Source organism: Genypterus blacodes, unplaced genomic scaffold (assembly GCF_046128005.1).
Source record: "Genypterus blacodes isolate CSIRO-AG114 ecotype Tasmania unplaced genomic scaffold, CSIRO-AGI_Gbla_v1 ptg000021l_1, whole genome shotgun sequence".
Lineage (NCBI taxonomy): Eukaryota > Metazoa > Chordata > Actinopteri > Ophidiiformes > Ophidiidae > Genypterus > Genypterus blacodes.
Window position 1 is genome coordinate 4,004,462 of NW_027466834.1, and position 19,214 is coordinate 4,023,675.

Here is a 19,214-nt window from a genome sequence, read left to right on the forward strand (position 1 = left end):
CTCCATCTCTTCATTCTCTACCGCCGATTGTTGCTGGAATTTCTTCCAATTTCATTTTAAGAAAAAAGAATAGCACACAATATTTTTGTAATTAAATTATATATTTGTATTAATTTTATCCAGCGGAACGTTTGTATTGTTCCGCCTACACGGAGCTTTTACTGTGTAGCACAGGAGAGCGGCGCGTGCTGTCAATGCTTCCGACTACATGTATCAACAATGACAGTACAGATAAGTTAAGAGTGTTAGGGGCTGAATAGTTAAGAACATTATGGAGCCGCTCGGAGCGGAGTTTGGGGACATGACGCCCCAGGAGCTGGCAGCTCCTGTCAACACAGTGGCGGTAGGTTTGGAGAAGAAACGCGTTAATGTTACACCACGAGTACAGAGCGGCTAACATGGAGGCTAACAGCTCAGAGAAACACAACAAGCGCGTTAGTCACGTTTAAATTCATAAACACACACTTTTGGTCTGTGTTAGTGTGTACTTTGACACGGCACTGTCACTGGAACTGTGTGTAAAGAAACAATTATCCTCTCTGGTCATTTTTAGTAGAATTGTAAAACTATTACCCATTTTGCCCTCTTTGACTGAGATTTGGGGGCATTTCACACAAACTTTTGAAATACAAAAAGTAATATCTTTGATAACACGGACAATTCAACAGCCTACGTTTGAGCTGTGTTGTATCACTCATTCGTTCACATTTATTAATAAAAATTACGAGTTTATCTATTATTATTGGAGTTTTTCGATGAGTAAAATGTAAAATATATATATGTAAAATATATGGACGGGATTGCCCTTTGTCCAACACTGATTTGTATTTTAGTATTTGTCTTGAGTCTGATTGGAGCTAAGCGTCACTCTCTTCTCTGTATTGTATGTCAGTTCTCATTCGGATAAATTTTCATTCATTTCATCAACAGGAAAAATGGAAATTGTTACCTGCGTTCTTGAAGGTAAGAGCCTTATCATTGTTATTTTTTTTATCATATATTATATTCCATACAGTATATTAAACCATTTTCACACTGACCAAATGATTCTAATCTGTTTTCCAGGTGAAAGGGCTAGTGAAGCAGCACATTGACTCGTTCAACTATTTCATAAACGTAGAGGTAAAATATGATTCCTCCATCACTGTGCATGCCCTGATTCAGTTGTGTCTTAATGTAACCTAAATATGATTTTATTCTTTTACAGATCAAGAAGATTATGAAAGCAAACGAGAAGATTACAAGTGATGCAGATCCCATGTGGTACCTCAAGTAAGCTACAGACATGTTTCTCCTCTCCTTCTGCTAAAGGTACTGTACTTTCAATCTCCGTACCCATTGGAATGAGACCTAAATAACCCAAATGCTTTCTGTACAGGTATCTCAACATCTACGTTGGTATGCCTGATGTTGAAGAGAGCTTCAACGTAACAAGACCGGTCTCTCCTCACGAGGTGATTATGTTTTTAGTGCTTTATAATGTTACAGAGGTTGTTGTTGTTGTTACTGCAGTAAAGGTTACTTTGTTGTGCAGTTATTGCATTGTAGTCATTTTAGAAGATGTCTTACCTGTCATCAGCCTCTGAAGATGAAATACTGAAGCAAAAAAAAAGTAAACTGTCAACACAATGTTATTAAGGTCAAATGTCAGAATGTTTGTCATTAAAGGGGATCCACAGACTACACATATTGTATTGGTCACAGGAGCATGATTCAACATGTGAACAAAACTTCAACTTCAAATCAATACTTTGCTCTCTTGAGATAAAGAGTGACATCCGTCTGTCTGTGTTTCCACCAGTGTCGTCTCAGAGACATGACATATTCAGCACCCATCACAGTTGACATCGAGTACACTCGTGGCAGTCAGAGAATCATCCGCAATGCTCTGCCCATAGGAAGGTATTGTACTTTGGCTTCTGTGATGTACTTTTTTAACATATCAATTGTAGATGTTCATTCCCATCAATGGGCAAAAAGACATTTCCTGTGTTCCTTTAGTTTCCCTTACCTCGACAGTCTGGAAACGCCTCCCTCCTTTTTATGTATTTTAATTCTTCCCGTTTTTTTTTCATAAAGTTGCTGGAATCTTACCTATAATATTTTGTTTTGGTATTGATTACCAAACTGTTTTCCACAGGATGCCAATCATGCTGCGGAGCTCAAACTGTGTTCTCGCAGGAAAGACGCCCATGGAATTTTCAAAACTCAATGAATGTCCTCTCGATCCAGGTAGACAATCATAATATAATCATCCTAAAACTCTCATTATCCTCATGCTCCTCCGCATTTGGCACCAAGTGAAAGCATTAGCACACTAATGACTTAACATCAAAAATACTTTGTTACCGTTTATTCTCAGAGATGGACTAACTGCCTCATCTTGTATTGATTCACAGGAGGCTATTTCATCGTAAAAGGTCAGGAGAAAGTCATTCTAATCCAGGAACAGCTGTCGAAGAATCGCATCATTGTGGACCAAGACAGGAAGGGAACTGTTGGAGCTTCTGTTACCAGGTACAGGAACATCTGCCCAAAGCTAGCACAGACTGACACAGGCTGGCCGGCCGGTGTGTTTGTGGATATCTGTCTCGATCTGCGTGAAACTTTGGTTGAATGTTGGTACACGCCGTGTCCTCTGATTGTTTTTTTTATTATCCTATTTTCCAGCTCCACCCATGAGAAGAAAAGCAGGACCAATATTGTTGTTAAAAAGGGACGATTCTACCTGAAACACAACACGCTGTCAGAGGATGCCCCCATAGCCATTATATTCAAGGTGACAGTGTTTGAGACGGTTATTCAAGGTGTGCCTGTGTGTCCAGCAGGGGGCGTTGTGAGACTGCCGGATGACTGTAATGGACGAGGTTGTTTATGATGGTTGTTTCTCAGTGGATAACTCCGAAGCCCCCCCCCCCTCCTCCTTCGTCTCTCTAAAATAACTAAATGTGATCTCTAATTCTGCCCTTTTCCCAGCAGTAACACATGTATCCATAATAAGTTCATTTAAAGTTTGTCAGTCTGTGTGCCGACCCAGCGGCGCCCTTTGCTCTAAATGAAAATGTCAGTCAGCCAGTTGGCATCATTAACTTTCTTCCCCCGTGGGCAGATCTCTCCAAACACGTACACGGGACACGGTTGTGTATCTGCTTTTGTTTGCTTTGCTCTTGTGCATCCTGGGTGACTTGTCGCTCCTGTGTTAGGTTACAGAAACAACCTTAGCCTTGATGTGGGATGGGCGGATCAATTCCCACACATTCACATTTCCATAAGCAAATGTCAGACAACCTCATGACTCCCAGCTTATCTCTCTCTCTCTCTCTCTCTCTCTCTCTCTCTCTCTCTCTCTCTCTCTCTCTCTCTCTCTCTCTCTCTCTCTCTCTCTCTCTCTCTCTCTCTCTCTCTCTCTCTCTCTCTCTCTCTCTACATATGTCCTCCTTAAGCTTCTTATCTTACCCCCCCACAAATTTGCTATTGGGGCCATGTCTATGCGTGTTTGGAATTACGCCAAATGAAATGAATTCTTCATTGTAGTCTAGTCCACATTTTTTTGTACCACCTCTGCTAACTTCAAAACTCACACACTCTTCATATGTCATGTCATGTGCACAGGGCATGGGTGTAGAGAGTGACCAGGAGATCGTGCAGATGATCGGCACAGAGGAGCACGTCATGGCCAGCTTTGCCCCCAGCCTGGAAGAGTGCCAGAAAGCCCAGATCTTCACACAGACTCAGGTACCTCAGTCTGAAGAACAGGACCTTCATGTACAAACAAACACAACGCCTCTGTCATCGGCTGACTAAGCGTTTGTCTTACCGACCGGTTCACTAAGCTTTTCGTGGGCCATTCATTGGGCTGGTGTGTTTTCTGTGACGTGACACAGATGAATGCAAAAGGCCAATTTGTTTTTCATAAAGATTGTGTTGTTAGAGGAGCTGCTGATGCATTGATGAGGCCATATTGCGTCCTAGCAACCAGCCGTGGCAGCGCTCATGTCACTCTTTCTGCCAGCCTCCACCATGTCCTTTCATGGTATTCATTGGCTCATTGTATTGTGCACAATGAAGCCTAAATCTTAATCATTTAAGGCAGATAAAGCTTAAAAAACATTGTTGCCAGATAGGAAGTAATCTGCCTGAAACATCTTCCTTTCTAGAAATATGTCATCATCATGTTTGAAGAGTTTGATCTCAAACCTCTCCATTTATCTGCATTAGGCAGTGGTTTATTTTGTCTTTACGAACACAGTTGGCTAGACTCCATTTATTTATAGATAAATCTATATTTCTTCACTGGGTGGGTGGTCTTTGAGAAAGTCTTCAATCTTATTAGCCTTTGACCTTTCCTGTTCCAATTCTGTCGTGGGGTCTGAACACGTACTCAGGTGTCCGTGTGTGTGTGTGTGTGTGTGTGGGTGTGTGGGCGCGGGCCCTTATGCTCCTTGGGATTCACTTGACCTCCTGCAAGTTATTCTTGGTATCTGTTTTTATTGAAGCAGACACATGATAGTGCACATACAGTTATAGGACCGCCCGCAAGTTGAAGCATTTTCTTGACACAACAATTATTTGAAAATAGATATGAGCATCAACGGTGTACACCGCACATCTTTGAATGCAGCAGATGTTTAAAAAGATTATTTCTGTCACAGGCTCTGAGGTACATTGGGAATAAAGTGCGGAGACAGCGCATGTGGGGAGGGCCCAAGAAGACCAAAATGGAGGAAGCCAGAGAGCTTTTGGCATCACTTATCCTCACACATGTGCCTGTAAGTAAACACAGAAAATAATGTTGTCATAAGAGCTTTAGACTCAGGATTAACACGTTTACTTCACAAATGGCCGGTCACACAGTTTTTACAGCAGCTTAACCAGTTTATATTTGGTCTACAGGTGAAAGAGTTCAACTTCCGGGCCAAGTGTATTTACCTGGCTGTGATGGTGCGAAGGGTGATCCTGGCACAGGGAAACAACAAAGTGGATGATAGAGATTACTATGGCAACAAGCGTCTGGAGTTAGCGGGGCAGGTAATCTTCTCATTTACTGCACGTATGATGCCTTTATATCATGTCAGCTCCTTTTTCTATGACAACCTTCAATCCAGGTTTAACAAATACAAGTTTAAGTTTAATTAATTTAGATAACAAGTTAGGTGACTTAATTGCTGTGATACAATGCCTACAGATTAACAGGAGGCTGCATATGTACCAGGTTAGCCCTGCAGACTCATTTTCTTTTTTCTTTTGTTGTCCCCAAAGCATTGAACTGCATTTCTTTTACCTTTTCTTTACCATTAGTGAACAGGAAACAAAACCTGCTAGACGCCCATTAGCATTGTGTTCAGAAACATACTAATAACACACACACATGCTGTAGTTGGAATGGATCACAGCGTTGGGCCAGAGGATTGAGGCTGTTCCAGCCCTGATCTCTCACCTGCATCTTTGTTCCAGCCTCATTTTAATAAGACCCTCATTATTTTCCTGCGCCTTGTTTTCCCTGTTTTGTTTTCCTCCGCCCTCCCCCTGTATTTCAGCCCGGTTTTGTCAGGAGATACGCGGTGAAACCAAAATCCCAAGGCTGTGGAAGCATGGGGATTTTTCAACACCATGACAATAGAATTGCTGCCTTGACTGGAGCGATTGAGCTAATCCGCCGGCCCAGCTCTGATAATGTAATTACTGCTGTCTTAAGGCCTTTAATTTCCCACCCAACCTGCTCTGTCTAAGGAGCAGGAGATGGGAGGGGGTGAACACAGAGGCCTCTTTCAATAGGGGCTTACAACGCCAGCAATCTCCTCACTCACCAATTATGGTTCCCTGACATTCAACTAATTGGCCTGGCTGTGCAACGGAAGCTTAATTTCTTTATTAATTTCAAGCAGCGCTGCCTGTTTGTTTTGATGTATGCTAATGCGCAAGGCAGGTGGGGGCTATGAGACAGGTTGCCTCCTGTAGGCCTGGTAGAGGAGGACAGAGAGCTGGGATGGAGGCCAGGTCGGGCCTATCAGTGATCCGGCACACCTGGTTATCAAATCTGACTCTGAACACTCCGATTAGAAGATGGAAGTCTGAGAGTCAGACTGTGTGACTCCAGATACGATGATGACTCTCTGAAATGATGACTTATGTTTCTTATTCATCGTCTGGTTTGGTCTAAGATATCAGTAGGTGGTTGTTGCATCTCATTCCTGCTGTGTTTCCTTCTGTCCCACCACAGCTCCTCTCTCTGCTGTTTGAAGATCTGTTTAAGAAGTTCAACTCTGAACTGAAGAAGATCGCCGATCAGATCATCCCCAAGCAAAGGGCGGCCCAGTTTGATGTGGTCAAACACATGCGTCAAGATCAGATCACCAATGGCATGGTCAATGCCATATCCACGGTAAGGACTCAGCAAGGATACTAGTGGAGGAATCTTGTCTTTTTTTTTTTTCAAACATGCTCTGTGAAGGTGAAGCTGCTGAGCAAGGCACTGATTCTCTACTGGTCCACCTGTAGTTCTGGCTCAATGGAAAGGGTTGATAGGGGAAATGAAGTGTGTTAGTATTTGAAGTTATATAATGAACTAGTAGCTGCTCTTGTCAAACTTAACCTCTATGTATTTAATTTTCCCTGCTGATTTTTACTTGTTTTGTTTCTAAAGAATTTAAAGCTCATTAGAAGTCAAAACTGCTGATTTGCTATTTGTTAAGAGAAAAAACTCTTCCAGCTTCCAACAGTACAATTACACCAGGCACAGGTAGCCTGTTAAGAATTGTTTGTACACATTTTAGATTATCATCTCTCTTTGAATGTCCACAGGGTAACTGGTCTCTAAAGAGATTCAAGATGGACCGTCAGGGTGTCACCCAGGTCCTGTCTCGCCTCTCCTTCATTTCAGCCCTCGGTATGATGACCAGGATCTCTTCCCAGTTTGAGAAGACCAGGAAGGTCAGCGGTCCGCGCTCCCTGCAACCGTCCCAGTGGGGCATGTTGTGCCCGTCGGACACCCCAGAGGGAGAGGTGAGCGCCCCCACACCTGACAGGCCCCAATGCCTCAATGATGGGGTTGTACTCTCACCAACACTATGTGTTTAACATATGTGGTTCTCATAATGCAGTGTTAAAAATACATGGTAAGAAGTTAAGGACAACATGAATAGTTGTATTTGTAAACGAGATATGAACTAAAGGCCAATGTGTAATTAAGGGAATACACACATTTCTAGTTTAGAGCCAAATTAAGTTACTTGCTATAAGTTACCAATGAATGAATTCCACAGTTATCAGTGTTCTGGTTCTCCAACGAACAAATGATGCGGTTGTGGTTCAATATGGAATCTGCAGGAACATTCATTTATGATCCAGTAAACTTTCACAGTGGAGAGAAATGTTATTTTTTTTTACAATGATTCGTAGAGATCCGCTGTGGCATTGCCATTAAAATTTGTGTGTGTGTGTGTTTTAGGCCTGTGGTCTGGTGAAGAATCTGGCGCTGATGACCCACATCACCACAGACATGGAGGACGGCCCAATCGTCAAACTGGCATTCAACTTGGGGGTAGAAGATGTTAACCTGCTGTGCGGAGAGGAGCTCGCCTACCCGAGCGTCTTCCTCGTCTTCCTCAATGGTAAAACACACAAATAAATGAAACGTAGGCAAATAAATAAATGAACACAAAAAGAATATGCGCTGGTTTCTGACGCTTTAGTAATTGATCACTTGAAAAGGAACTATAATCCGGCCTGTTACGAATGCCTTTCTTATGAACATGAAGGGAAAACATTGTCCAGTTTACAGAAAGCAATTTAGCATTTTGTGCAGTAGCTGATAAGTCATTAATTTTATGGGTCCAGTAGGCATTATTCTTGGCCCATTAATTACTGTATATGCTTGTCTAGCCACTGATAACTGTCAAATTATATTAGCTGCCATACCATTTAATTAGTTGTTAGCAGCAGGTGTCGGAGCGCATTCACTGCAAATCTGCCCTCACACACGGCCGGTGCATCGTGCCTCTTTTTAGTCATTTGTCTGTCAGACCTGTAGGCATTTGAAACTGTGTTTTCACCAGCTGCAAGTCTGTTTGCAAGTCTGTTTGGGGCTTTGGCTCTTTGTCTTTGTGTTTAAAGTTTATGGATCTTTGCTTTTAAACTAAAGCACAACAGGTGCATATGGAATGTGACACTATTAAATGACGATACTGAGCTTTATGTTTGCTGTTGTCGATTCACTACAAAAGAGGTTCTTCTGCATTTTAAGACTGTTTTCCAAAGCACTACACAGTATTTTTGGTGATGAACACATTTTCACTTCAAGGCTGCCACATGATATTTAGATCTTTAATTAATGCTTGGGCTCTGGTTTAAAAGGCAAAATGTGTCCACACTATCTATATTATCTTTATATCTATAGTAAACTAAACATAGCACCTGTCCCATCAGCGTCTGGATGTCCACCCACTGTTTGTGTTGTGTCCTCAGGTAACATTTTAGGTGTCATTCGAGATCACCATAAACTGATCAACACCTTCAGGCTGATGCGCAGGGCCGGTTTCATCAATGAGTTTGTTTCCATCTCCACCAACCTGACGGATCGTTGTGTCTATATCTCCTCCGATGGAGGACGACTGTGCAGGTAGAGAACGAAAAGTTGTTTCCCATTTGAACTCAATAGATCAGTGATAATGAATTGATTGATTCACATGGTGTTGTTTCTCCATCAGGCCGTACATCATAGTGAAGAGGGGGCAGCCGATGGTGAAAAACCGACATATTGAAGAGCTGTCGCAGGGCTACAGGTGAGGCTGGGAACAAGGACCTGAGTTAGTCGTGTCTTTTGTTTCTCATTGATCTTGTGTCACAGTAGCAGGCTGAATGATTTTGACATCTTTTTCTCTTCAGAACCTTTGAAGATTTCCTGCACGAGGGCTTGGTGGAATATTTAGATGTCAATGAGGAGAACGATTGTCAGATTGCCCTTTATGAACACATGATAAGCAAGTAAGTGTCTGGTTTAGCTGTTGTTGGGGACATATAAAAAAATGGAAAACCTCCTCCTGTGCTGTCTTGACTGGACTTGGTAGCTTATGTTGTTTTTATTGCCTTTTTGTTCTTCTGTAGAGTGACAACACACTTGGAAATTGAGCCCTTCACACTGCTAGGGGTGTGCGCTGGCCTCATCCCCTACCCCCACCATAACCAGTCCCCCAGGAACACATACCAGTGTGCTATGGGCAAGCAAGCCATGGGTAAGACTCAGCTGAGCAGGTATCTTCAGATTATTAGAACTTGAATCCCTCAGATCTCTTCTCAAACATCCTCCACAAGCTGACAGTATTTACTTCGATATACACACTCAAGTAGATTCTTACTGTGATTTAATCTTGCATAAACACTATTCTTATGCGCCTTAAACCTGCTAGTTTGTCTCACCCACAACCCCAGAGATATGCGCCACTACTTGTCAGAATACATTTGTATGCGTGATTGAGGGTTTTACTTATTTGTGTGTGTATATGTGCGTGGACATCAAACATGGGGCGCTTGCGTAGGTTCCCCTTTGTGCTATGTGTGTGCGGAGGCCCTTTCCCTGCCAGTCACCCAGAGTGTCATTAGCAATTCATTGTGTCTGCTCTGGCGGCGCTCAGGGGGTCAGTGTGCTCAGCTGCGAAAGACCACAGAGTGCGCACCAGCAGCTCCTTGGTAACCAAAACTTCCCCAAACGGCCTTGCTAACATTCGTAAGAACCCCAGTCACTCCTAACCCCCCCCACCCCCCGTCCCACAGCTTTTCCTTCACCCGTTCCTTCTCTCCCCTGCTCCCCCCATCTTTACAAAAACACAGACTGGAACTATATTTGGCCCAATATCCTCTGCCTTGTCTGTTTTGTATGGACAGCCCTATACATGTGCAAATCTGGTTGTGTGGCCCGGGCCTATTATCACACACTCTGTGCTTGTAGCTTGATTGTGAAGTAATAGCATCTGACAAATGTCAAGGCTTCCAGGGAGGCCAGGCATTATGCCACAACTTGCCCTGCTCCTCCACTTCGCTGCTCTGAGATGGCCCTACCCAAGCCTGACCCCGACCCACCCATCAGGAGGATTTAACACATATAATCCTCCAGTAATTGATTCATAGACAGCAACACACGCTTACAATAGTACTTTCTAAACTAAACAATACGTGTGTGTATGGTGTAGCTTAATGTGGATGTGCTCACAGAAATAAAACTTCCAAGCAATGCCGTAGTCACATTCATCTGCTTTCTCCATGTTTCCTCTTCACAGGTACTATTGGCTACAACCAGAGGAACCGTATAGACACTCTGATGTACCTGCTGGCGTACCCTCAGAAACCCATGGTGAAAACAAAAACCATCGAGCTGATTGACTTTGAGAAGCTTCCCGCAGGACAGAACGCCACTGTGGCTGTGATGAGCTACAGCGGCTACGACATTGAGGATGCTCTGGTCCTCAACAAAGCCTCGCTCGACAGGGGTAAGACAACTTAGAAACTCCGGCAGCTTTAGATAAATGTCATTAGGATCAGGTAATTATAACCAAACTAGGTCACTTTGAATAGATCCCTGTATTATTACTAATTACAGCACAAAGACAGAAGAGGGCAGAAATGTCATTGTTAAACACTTTTTGAGGCAATGGTGAACATATTTGTCTCAAACTAAAAAGTTTTCAATGTGTTCAATGGATCTATTTTGTAACTGAATCCTGTTTCACGTTTTGTAAAAACTGTAGTATCACTTTAAAGTCCCGCCCTCAGTGTGCGAATATGACACTGGAGCTCAATTCAGCCTTAACAACGTAGTTCTTATAGGAGCCAGGGAGCTGTGAAGATCACAGATAAACACAAACGTGTGCATCCTTTAAGACCTATTTTCAATTTTGAGTTTCTGCTCAAATTGTGTTGTTTGGGGGAATATATCCACTTGCAGTCATTCTGGAACAACACTCTCTCGGTGGATTGTATTCTCTCCACAGGGAAGGAACTGGAAGCTCATGCTTAGAGGATCGATTACACTGATGAGATGCAGCAAATACAAGTACATGTGTATAATTCTGAACTGGCACAACAGAATCCAAATTACAGAGGGATTTTGGCAGCCTCACAAGATTTATTTAGTTTCATTCTCATTTTCTCTTTGGGTTTCACTCATTCCTGAATTTTCTTCCCAAGAAAACAACAACCTGTAATGACAGCCAGCACCCACTGAGAAGGTTGGATGCTTATCTATACGTGTGTTTCCTTTCAGGTTTTGGCAGGTGCCTTGTGTATAAAAATGCGAAGTGTACACTGAGGCGTTACACCAACCAGACGTTTGACAAGGTGATGGGGCCTATGCTGGATGCTGCCACCCGAAAGCCCATTTGGAGGCACAGCATCCTGGATGCTGACGGCATTTGCTCCCCTGGTGAGTCCCAGCAGGAAATGAGGACACCCAGCATGCTTTGTTGCTATTCTCCTCGCTCTAATGCTGTAATGAATGTGACTCATTATATCAGTCTGTTCCATGTTTACATATATAGTACTTATATTTTTGTCTTGGGGGCAATAAAGTTAGATAAAACAAAATGCAGCTGAGACGTATACATGGATGATGGTAGGCTTCTGTCGTTCAGCAAATATACACAGAAAGCTATTCACACCCCTTCCAATATTTTCATACTTTGCGTTGTAGATTGCAGAAGTACTTTGCTGCATTGAGCTTTTTGTTGACACTGAAAAGTCTCCCAGTCCCTGTGCTGAAAAACACCCCTGCATGATGCTGCCATGACTATGCTTCACCATTGGAATGGTATTGCGCAGCTGATTGGCAGTGCCTGGTTTCCACTCAGATGTGCTGTTTAGAGTTGAGGTCAAATTTTAGTGTAGTGCTGCAGTGATGGTTGTTCTTGTGGAGGTTTCTCCCATTTCCACATCTCTGATGAGCTCAGCTAGAGTGGCCATCAGGTTCTCGGTCGCCTCTCTTACCAAGGCCCTTCTCTCCCCCATTGCTCAGTTTGGGGGTCAGCCAGCTGGAGACAGTCTTAGTTGTGCCAAACGTCCATTTAAGAATGATGGCGGCCACTGTGTTCTTGGGAACCTACAAGAATGCTCCAGACATTTTGTTGTAGCTTTCCTCAGCTCTGTGCCTCCACACACTCTTGTCTCTGAGCTCTACAGGCAACTCATTGCTCAGTTTGAGTTGCCTCACTGCTTGGTTTTTGCTCCAAAATGCGTGGGAATAAATCACCCTCATAAATCATGTCCAATCAATTTAATTAACCAGAGGTGGACTCCAAACAAGCTCAAAATTATCTTGGTGATTATCGACAATAATTAGACGCACCTGAGCTTTATTTTAATTATCACTGCAAAGGGTCTAAATGATAACGTTGAAGTGATGATTTAGTTTTTAATTTCTTATACATTTATTTTGTGAAATTCTGTTTTCACTTTGCATTATAGCAGGGGTCTTCAACGTTTTTAAGGCCAAGGACCCCCAAACTGATGGAGAGATGGAGCTCTAGCTCTTACCTTGTCCAAAATATGGGCCTTTCACAGAAACCACCCAATTGGTCCATGGTTTGTGACAAGGGTGATTTCTGCTAAAACCTGGGATTGAACCAGGGATATCTAGATCTTCAGTCTAACGCCCTCCCAACTGAGCTATTTATGATATTTCTGTTTCAGTCATAGCGCTCAGGCTTTTTACAAAAAGACCCATTTGGTCCATGCTTACACTGTCATGTTTCCCAAATTTTACCAAAATTTTAATTTGCCCCAAACTTGCAGCAAATGATCACAGTGCCATCTAGATGATGTGGTTGAAATTCTAGAGCTCTCGCTCTTTCCTTGTCCAAGATATGGACCTTTTACAAAAATGACCCAATTGCTCCATGGTTACTATGAAGTGCCATTTAGATGATGCCATTGCAGCCTGGAGGCTGTGTCTGAAATTTTAGCTCTCTCACTCCTTCCAAGTCCAAGATATGGGTTTTTCAGGTCAAAACGATGACCGCTGGGTCAACTTTTCCAGAATTTTGTCAATATTTCCCAATTTGCCCCATGTTGGATTCATGTTAATGTGAATGTAAATACATTTAAATTTGTGGGGGGAAGAATTGTTTAAAAAAAAAAATAATAATAAATTGTCTTCAACCGCAAATGCGACCCCCCCCTGCAGTACCTCCGCGGACCCCCTGTTGAAGACCCCATGCATAAGGACAAAATAATGGTGTTTGAACTTAAGTAGAGAGTCTTTCTGTCTATTCTGTCATTTTGAACAGTCTTACTGTGTCATGAGTGCAAAGAATGCTCATCATTATGATTTATTAATGCACTATTTGCTTGTCAACCTGAAGATCTGAGTTTTTGAGAAATGATTTCACACCCACTGTAATGCTGAGAAATGCTGATGCATCATTTGTGTCACAGGTGAGAAAGTGGAGAACAAACAGGTGTTGGTGAACAAGTCCATGCCAACTGTCACCCAGACGCCACTGGAGGGCAGTACCCAGCCAGGCCAGCCCCAGTACAGAGACGTACCCGTCGGGTGAGCGCTCATCAGCTCCCACCGCCACACCCGTCCACCACCCGACAGCTTTCACTTTCGCCTCCATAAGTGTCGTTTCAGCCAACACTTTGCTTCCTTTAATCCTGCGTTTTCCCTCCTTTCAGCTATAAAGGTTCAACAGACTCCTACATAGAGAAGGTCATGATCTCATCCAACGCTGAGGACGCTTTCCTCATCAAGATCCTCCTGCGGCAAACCAGGAGGCCCGAAATAGGAGACAAGTTCAGCAGCCGACACGGGCAGAAAGGTGCGCGCCACAACACTGACGGTCCACTACGCCGTAACGACCGGAAGGATGGAAAAAAAGATGACTGTAGCAATTCTGCTCATCTCAGCTCCGGGTCATTTGTTGAGTCAAGTCCCTGTGGTTGTTGCTCTGTCACTGCCCCCCCTGCCACCCCTGACCACATCTTTCAAGGGGTCTTTTCAATTAATTGGCTCTTTGTCCTGTGCCAGACTATGCAAATTTATTACACCCCAGCAGTATTCCACTGCTTCTGGGAAAAGTGTTTACAACCTCCATTGTTTCGCAGCACCTCCCCTATAGAGGGCTTGTATGATGTTTTAATCAAAAAGCTAACTGGCGCCATGCATAATTTACTCTCTTCATTAACACTGTGGCCACTGGGCGGTCAGGTCGGGACGGGACAATGTCTTCTGTCTCAGATAGTGAAGAAGAGAGCGAGGTCACCGGGGGGTTAGCCGGAGGAGATCCGGATCAAAAGGCCCCAGATGTGTAACTGATGCACGGTCACTTATAACACCAGAGCGTGCTCCAATCATGTTCACAGCGACGTCATGAATCAAGAAAAGCTTGTTAAACTTGGTCTTGTGTTCTTCCTGCTGGTGCTGTTGTTATGCGGGGATAACTACACGTTCGTGCCTCGCAAATATTTTAATTATAATCCTGCGTTGACATCCTCAGAATCCTAAATCAAGGGTTTAGGGTTTAATTTGAAGAGAATTTGGCCGCAGTAAAAGATCTCCCACCCCGGGTCCAGCTACTCATGACTAGTCTCATAAGTCCTGGTCAGCAGAGCAGAATAAGTTAATTATTTACTGGTCACACACACACACACACACACACACACTGGCTCATACACAGCTGTAGCGGCCGTGCAGGGGTGGTGGGGGAGGATGTGTGTGTGGTGGGGGGGGTTGTCAGTAGTTGGGGGGCCATTGTGTGAGCTGCCACCGTGGAGCTGTATGAGCTGTGATGGAGGGCTCTGGATCCTTGCTGTTGTCTTTCCTTTCTCTGCCGATTTCATGCCTCTTTTATCATTCACTTTCACACAAAACAAACAACACCGGGGATGTCTGCTACAGGTCTCTCTCTCCCTCTCTCCTTCGCTGTTATTCCCTCTACTCATCTTTTTTCCGCCATTTTCCCCTCTCACCTCTGCACCGACGGTTTTCCACACAATTACGTCAATATACAAATAACTTTCTCTTCTTTCTTTTTTTCTTCTTGCCTTCTCTTTTCATCTTCTCCCCTTCCTGCTGTTGGATGACTTTCCTTCTCTTATGTGCTTGCCCAGTGAATCGTTGCACTTGTTCCCAATCAACATCCTGTTACTGCATCCTGTAAGGCATCAACAGTCAATGCTGTGTCGGCAAGCGGTCGGCTAATAGTGAATTTTTCCCACGTGCGTGGATTCAATTTCTCCTCTTGAGCTGATCCCCTCCACTTCCTGTGAGTTAAACTGAAAGTCATGGATGTGTAATCCTGGTCTCCCTGTCAAGCTAAGCACCTTTCTCCACTTCCTGCTCTCCTTCTCTTCTCTCCTCTCCTCTTTCTTTTTTTTTTTTTTCATTTGCAAATGGGCCGACAATCTGTTTACCCTGGCCAGGGAAGAGTGCTTCGGCCCCTCGGCAAACATTTGCGCTCACACTTAAACTCCTGGCTACCAGGCCGCTTGTCACCCATATTATGAGAATCAAAAGAAGACTGTCTGTCCACATGAGTATGGAAATGTCAAGCTCAACTGGAGGTCTTGAGAAAGCTTAAGAAGACACCAATGGACAGAACAAAACAATTTAAAGATTGTTATTTTTGTGATGTTCATTCTCTGATTTCAGTTTAAGCTGCAGTCTCACCACTAGTTTAGTTTGACAGATGTGTGCATTGTTCCTCTTTAATTCTTGTTGTGTGTGTGTGTGTGTTTGTCAGGTGTCTGCGGCCTCATCGTCCCACAGGAGGACATGCCCTTCTGTGACACAGGCATTTGTCCCGATATCATCATGAATCCTCATGGATATCCCTCCAGAATGACGGTATGGCTCTTTTTTTTGGGAGGATTGACTTGAGTAACTTTTAAATAAATCAAACTTTTAAGTGTTTGCCAACTGCATCTAAACCTGTAGACAGTTTAAATGTCCCGAGTTCAGCATGATCCTTCCCGAGCCAGAATCACTCCAGTAGCTGTGTTGACTGTCGCCCTTCAGAAGTTTGTGTCGGTCCTCATGAGACAAAACCTTCATTATCCCAACTCCTCTCTGCTCTGGGTTATCATTGGCTTCCACAGCACACGTCCATTGACAAGGCTAAGCAGCAATCTTACTGTTCACAAACAGATTTTTGTTGCCGCGGTGACGGCTGCCAGCGAAGCCCGCCTTTAGCAATTTGTGGAAGTTTTATCAAAGTCGCACAGTGCGTCTAAACTGTAGAACGCCGCTGAATGCAAAAGACATGAAACTTGGCTCTGAAACGTCTTCTTTTTTTTTGTCCGCTGCACTGTAAACTTTAATGATCTTTATTGCTCAAGTTGTCGCTCTGTGTATTTGCTGGTTTTGGTTGTCATGGTAAAGACAGAAAAATGTTTGGCTCAGGAGGATGTTTCTGTGCCCTGAGAGTGAAATGAGAGTAGGTGTTTCCTTTTATGTGATGGGGTCAGGGGTCTTCTGGCTGTGACCTCAGTGGAATTGTTGAATCAGTCATCCTTAGACTGCTGGACCCTCCCATAGCACATGCGTTATCTATATGTCAACATGTGGTGCCAAGAGTGCAGATAAAAAACAAAAGATTTATGTTATAACATTCTAAGTCTTGTCTTGATTCTGTCAGGTGGGGAAGTTGATTGAACTCCTGGCCGGGAAGGCCGGAGTCCTGGACGGACGCTTTCACTATGGCACGGCCTTCGGTGGCAGCAAGGTGAAGGACGTGTGCGAGGATCTCATCCGCTATGGATACAACTACCAGGGCAAGGACTACGTCACCTCAGGCATCACCGGGTAATAAAGTGATGCAAACCATTTTGACTTCAATTAATGCTCGGAAATTCCCGAAGCAAATCAGGCTTTTCAGATTGTTTTTTTTCGGGTAGCCTGGAGATTAGCCAATGTGTTTTTAAATGTATTTTGTTATCTACCACATTGTCTGCAGGTTGCATGACACTCTCTTGGTTCTACGGTTTTATGTAGGACTTCTTTAGTGAACGAAACTGATATTAAACATTGCAGATTTGATTTCTGCAAAGTGTCGTTTCAATGGAAGAAATGATCAAACATCCACCTCAGTCACCTGAATGCACCACCAGAATGAACAGAACCCACTCACTTGTTTTTACCACATGTCTATGTTGCAGCTCATGTAGTCATATAGCAATATTTAGTAAGTAAACCTAAAAGATTGTGACGAATTAACCAAGTGAAATCTACTTTCTATAAATTGTTTACCAATATGGACAGCAGAAGAAAACACAAGGAAATCAGTTTAAAGTGATATTTTTTGTACACTGACGCGTTTTTTTTTACCTCTACGCAAATATACAGAGTTTACATTTAATGCTCTAAATCACCCATTTGCTCCTGTGCTGCACATTTGAACCATATCCTGCATTCATGTTTGTATTTTTCCGGTGTTTTCCATAGTGAACCGCTGGAAGCGTATATCTACTTTGGGCCGGTTTATTATCAGAAATTAAAGCATATGGTCCTGGACAAAATGCACGCCAGAGCCCGTGGCCCCAGAGCCGTTCTCACCAGGTAAAGCCAGTGGTCTGATATGGAATTTAACATTTAACATGACAGTACTTCTAATTTCATCAGATTTTACTACCCAGGGTAAAAGTATTGTATGTGTTTTGGCTCTTGTCTTACCTGAATGTGGCCCGGAATGTGTCAACGCTCAGGCAACCTACTGAGGGTCGCTCCCGAGATGGAGGTCTGCGTCTGGGTGAGATGGAACGCGACTGTCTGATTGGCTACGGAGCAAGCATGTTACTGCTGGAGCGCCTCATGATCTCCAGTGACGCCTTTGAGGTGGATGTGTGTGGACAATGTGGCCTGTTGGGATACTCTGGGTGGTAAGATTAGCATTTTTGGACATTGAACATGATCTTTCAGCTGCACAGTCTGTGATTGTTTTGGTCTGACCCATCGGTCTGTCTTTCCGATCAGATGGAAGTCTTCTCATCTATTTCACCTTTTCTGTTTGTGCCTCAGGTGTCACTACTGTAAGTCGTCTTGCCATGTTTCCTCGCTGCGTATCCCGTACGCCTGCAAGCTGCTTTTCCAGGAGCTGCAGTCCATGAATATCGTGCCGCGTCTCAAACTATCGCGCTACAACGAGTGATGGAGCTGCAAAGGAATTTACAAAGGCTTGTGTGAGTGAAGAAAGTTGAGTTTCGAGTAGGTGTTATGATTTTGTCTAAAACAGAAATGTAAACGGGCTGAAATACAAAATTGTATTTCGGATATTTTTTTTGCTGTTAAAAACCCAAACTGTGTGAAACTTCTTCATGTTTATATGTTCTCTTCAATAATACACTTGCCTCTGTATATGCACTGTACATAATAAACACAACAATAATTTCGCAATCAGCTGTTGTCTATTGTGCTATTTCAGAATGAACTTCACATTTACCCCAGTTACACAGATATTAGTTTTTTCTAATACTAGACATACATCGAAACAATAACAGTCTTGTGGTGCATTCATGTGCTGGTGGAGAAGCTCCAAAATCAAACTTTTGAGGCTCCCCTGCTGAGCTGCATGAGTTGCATTCATCTTCTCCCTCTTTGTGTCCCCGGTCCAAGCATGTTGTTAGTCTGACAGATCCAGATCCTTGCTCAGATCTGAACCAAACCAAACTGTATCAAGGGATAAGTATGCCTGATCGTTATCAATGAGATTTGTGTATTGCATTTGAAGAAATGGACAGTACTGAACTGAACTGATCTGCTCAATCCGTCATTCAGGTTAAGGTTTTCTATGTTTACTGATGATCTAATATATATATATATATATATATATATATATATATATATATATATATATATATATATATATATATATATATATATATATATATATATATATATATATATATATATATATATATATATATATATATATATAGAGCTATATTTTGGTTAAAAATGCTGAAAGCGTGTTTGTGACTTTATAAAATGTACAGTGATAGAGCAGTAGAGATAGATAAAGTTGTCCTTTAAATGCAATGCAATTAAGACTACATAGTAAAATAACACACAGCTCAAAACATATATGCACAGATCAAGTGGAACGTGGACAAAAGCAGTATGCATCCATTTGTGCCAGCACAGTGTGTGAGAATAGTGAAAGGCCCTTTTTTTTTTAGCTGCACCTGTCCTATTTAATGAGGCTCTAATAAGCAATTGACAGTGGCAGGATGGA

General features: G+C 43.0%; 1 protein-coding gene across 2 annotated transcripts; it reads left to right on the plus strand.

Annotated features, from left to right (window-relative positions):
• The first annotated feature begins 177 nt into the window (after positions 1 to 177).
• polr3b (polymerase (RNA) III (DNA directed) polypeptide B) lies at positions 178 to 18,379 on the plus strand. 2 transcript variants are annotated; one of them, XM_076142416.1, is made up of 28 exons: positions 178 to 343; positions 931 to 963; positions 1,066 to 1,122; positions 1,208 to 1,272; positions 1,379 to 1,454; positions 1,802 to 1,902; positions 2,141 to 2,232; positions 2,400 to 2,517; positions 2,671 to 2,779; positions 3,613 to 3,735; positions 4,653 to 4,769; positions 4,894 to 5,028; positions 6,221 to 6,382; positions 6,802 to 7,002; positions 7,448 to 7,610; positions 8,464 to 8,617; positions 8,706 to 8,780; positions 8,884 to 8,982; positions 9,103 to 9,230; positions 10,272 to 10,481; positions 11,255 to 11,413; positions 13,420 to 13,537; positions 13,663 to 13,805; positions 15,729 to 15,832; positions 16,623 to 16,789; positions 17,429 to 17,542; positions 17,689 to 17,862; positions 18,002 to 18,379. In XM_076142416.1, exons 1-28 carry the CDS (start codon positions 272 to 274, stop codon positions 18,129 to 18,131), a joined length of 3,399 nt encoding a protein of 1,132 aa, XP_075998531.1. In that variant the 5' UTR covers positions 178 to 271; the 3' UTR covers positions 18,132 to 18,379. The 2 variants fall into 2 exon arrangements, with proteins under 2 accessions (XP_075998531.1, XP_075998532.1); XM_076142417.1 differs by lacking the exons at positions 178 to 343; positions 931 to 963; positions 1,066 to 1,122 and having other exon boundaries at positions 1,224 to 1,311.
• Positions 18,380 to 19,214: the final 835 nt, after the last annotated feature.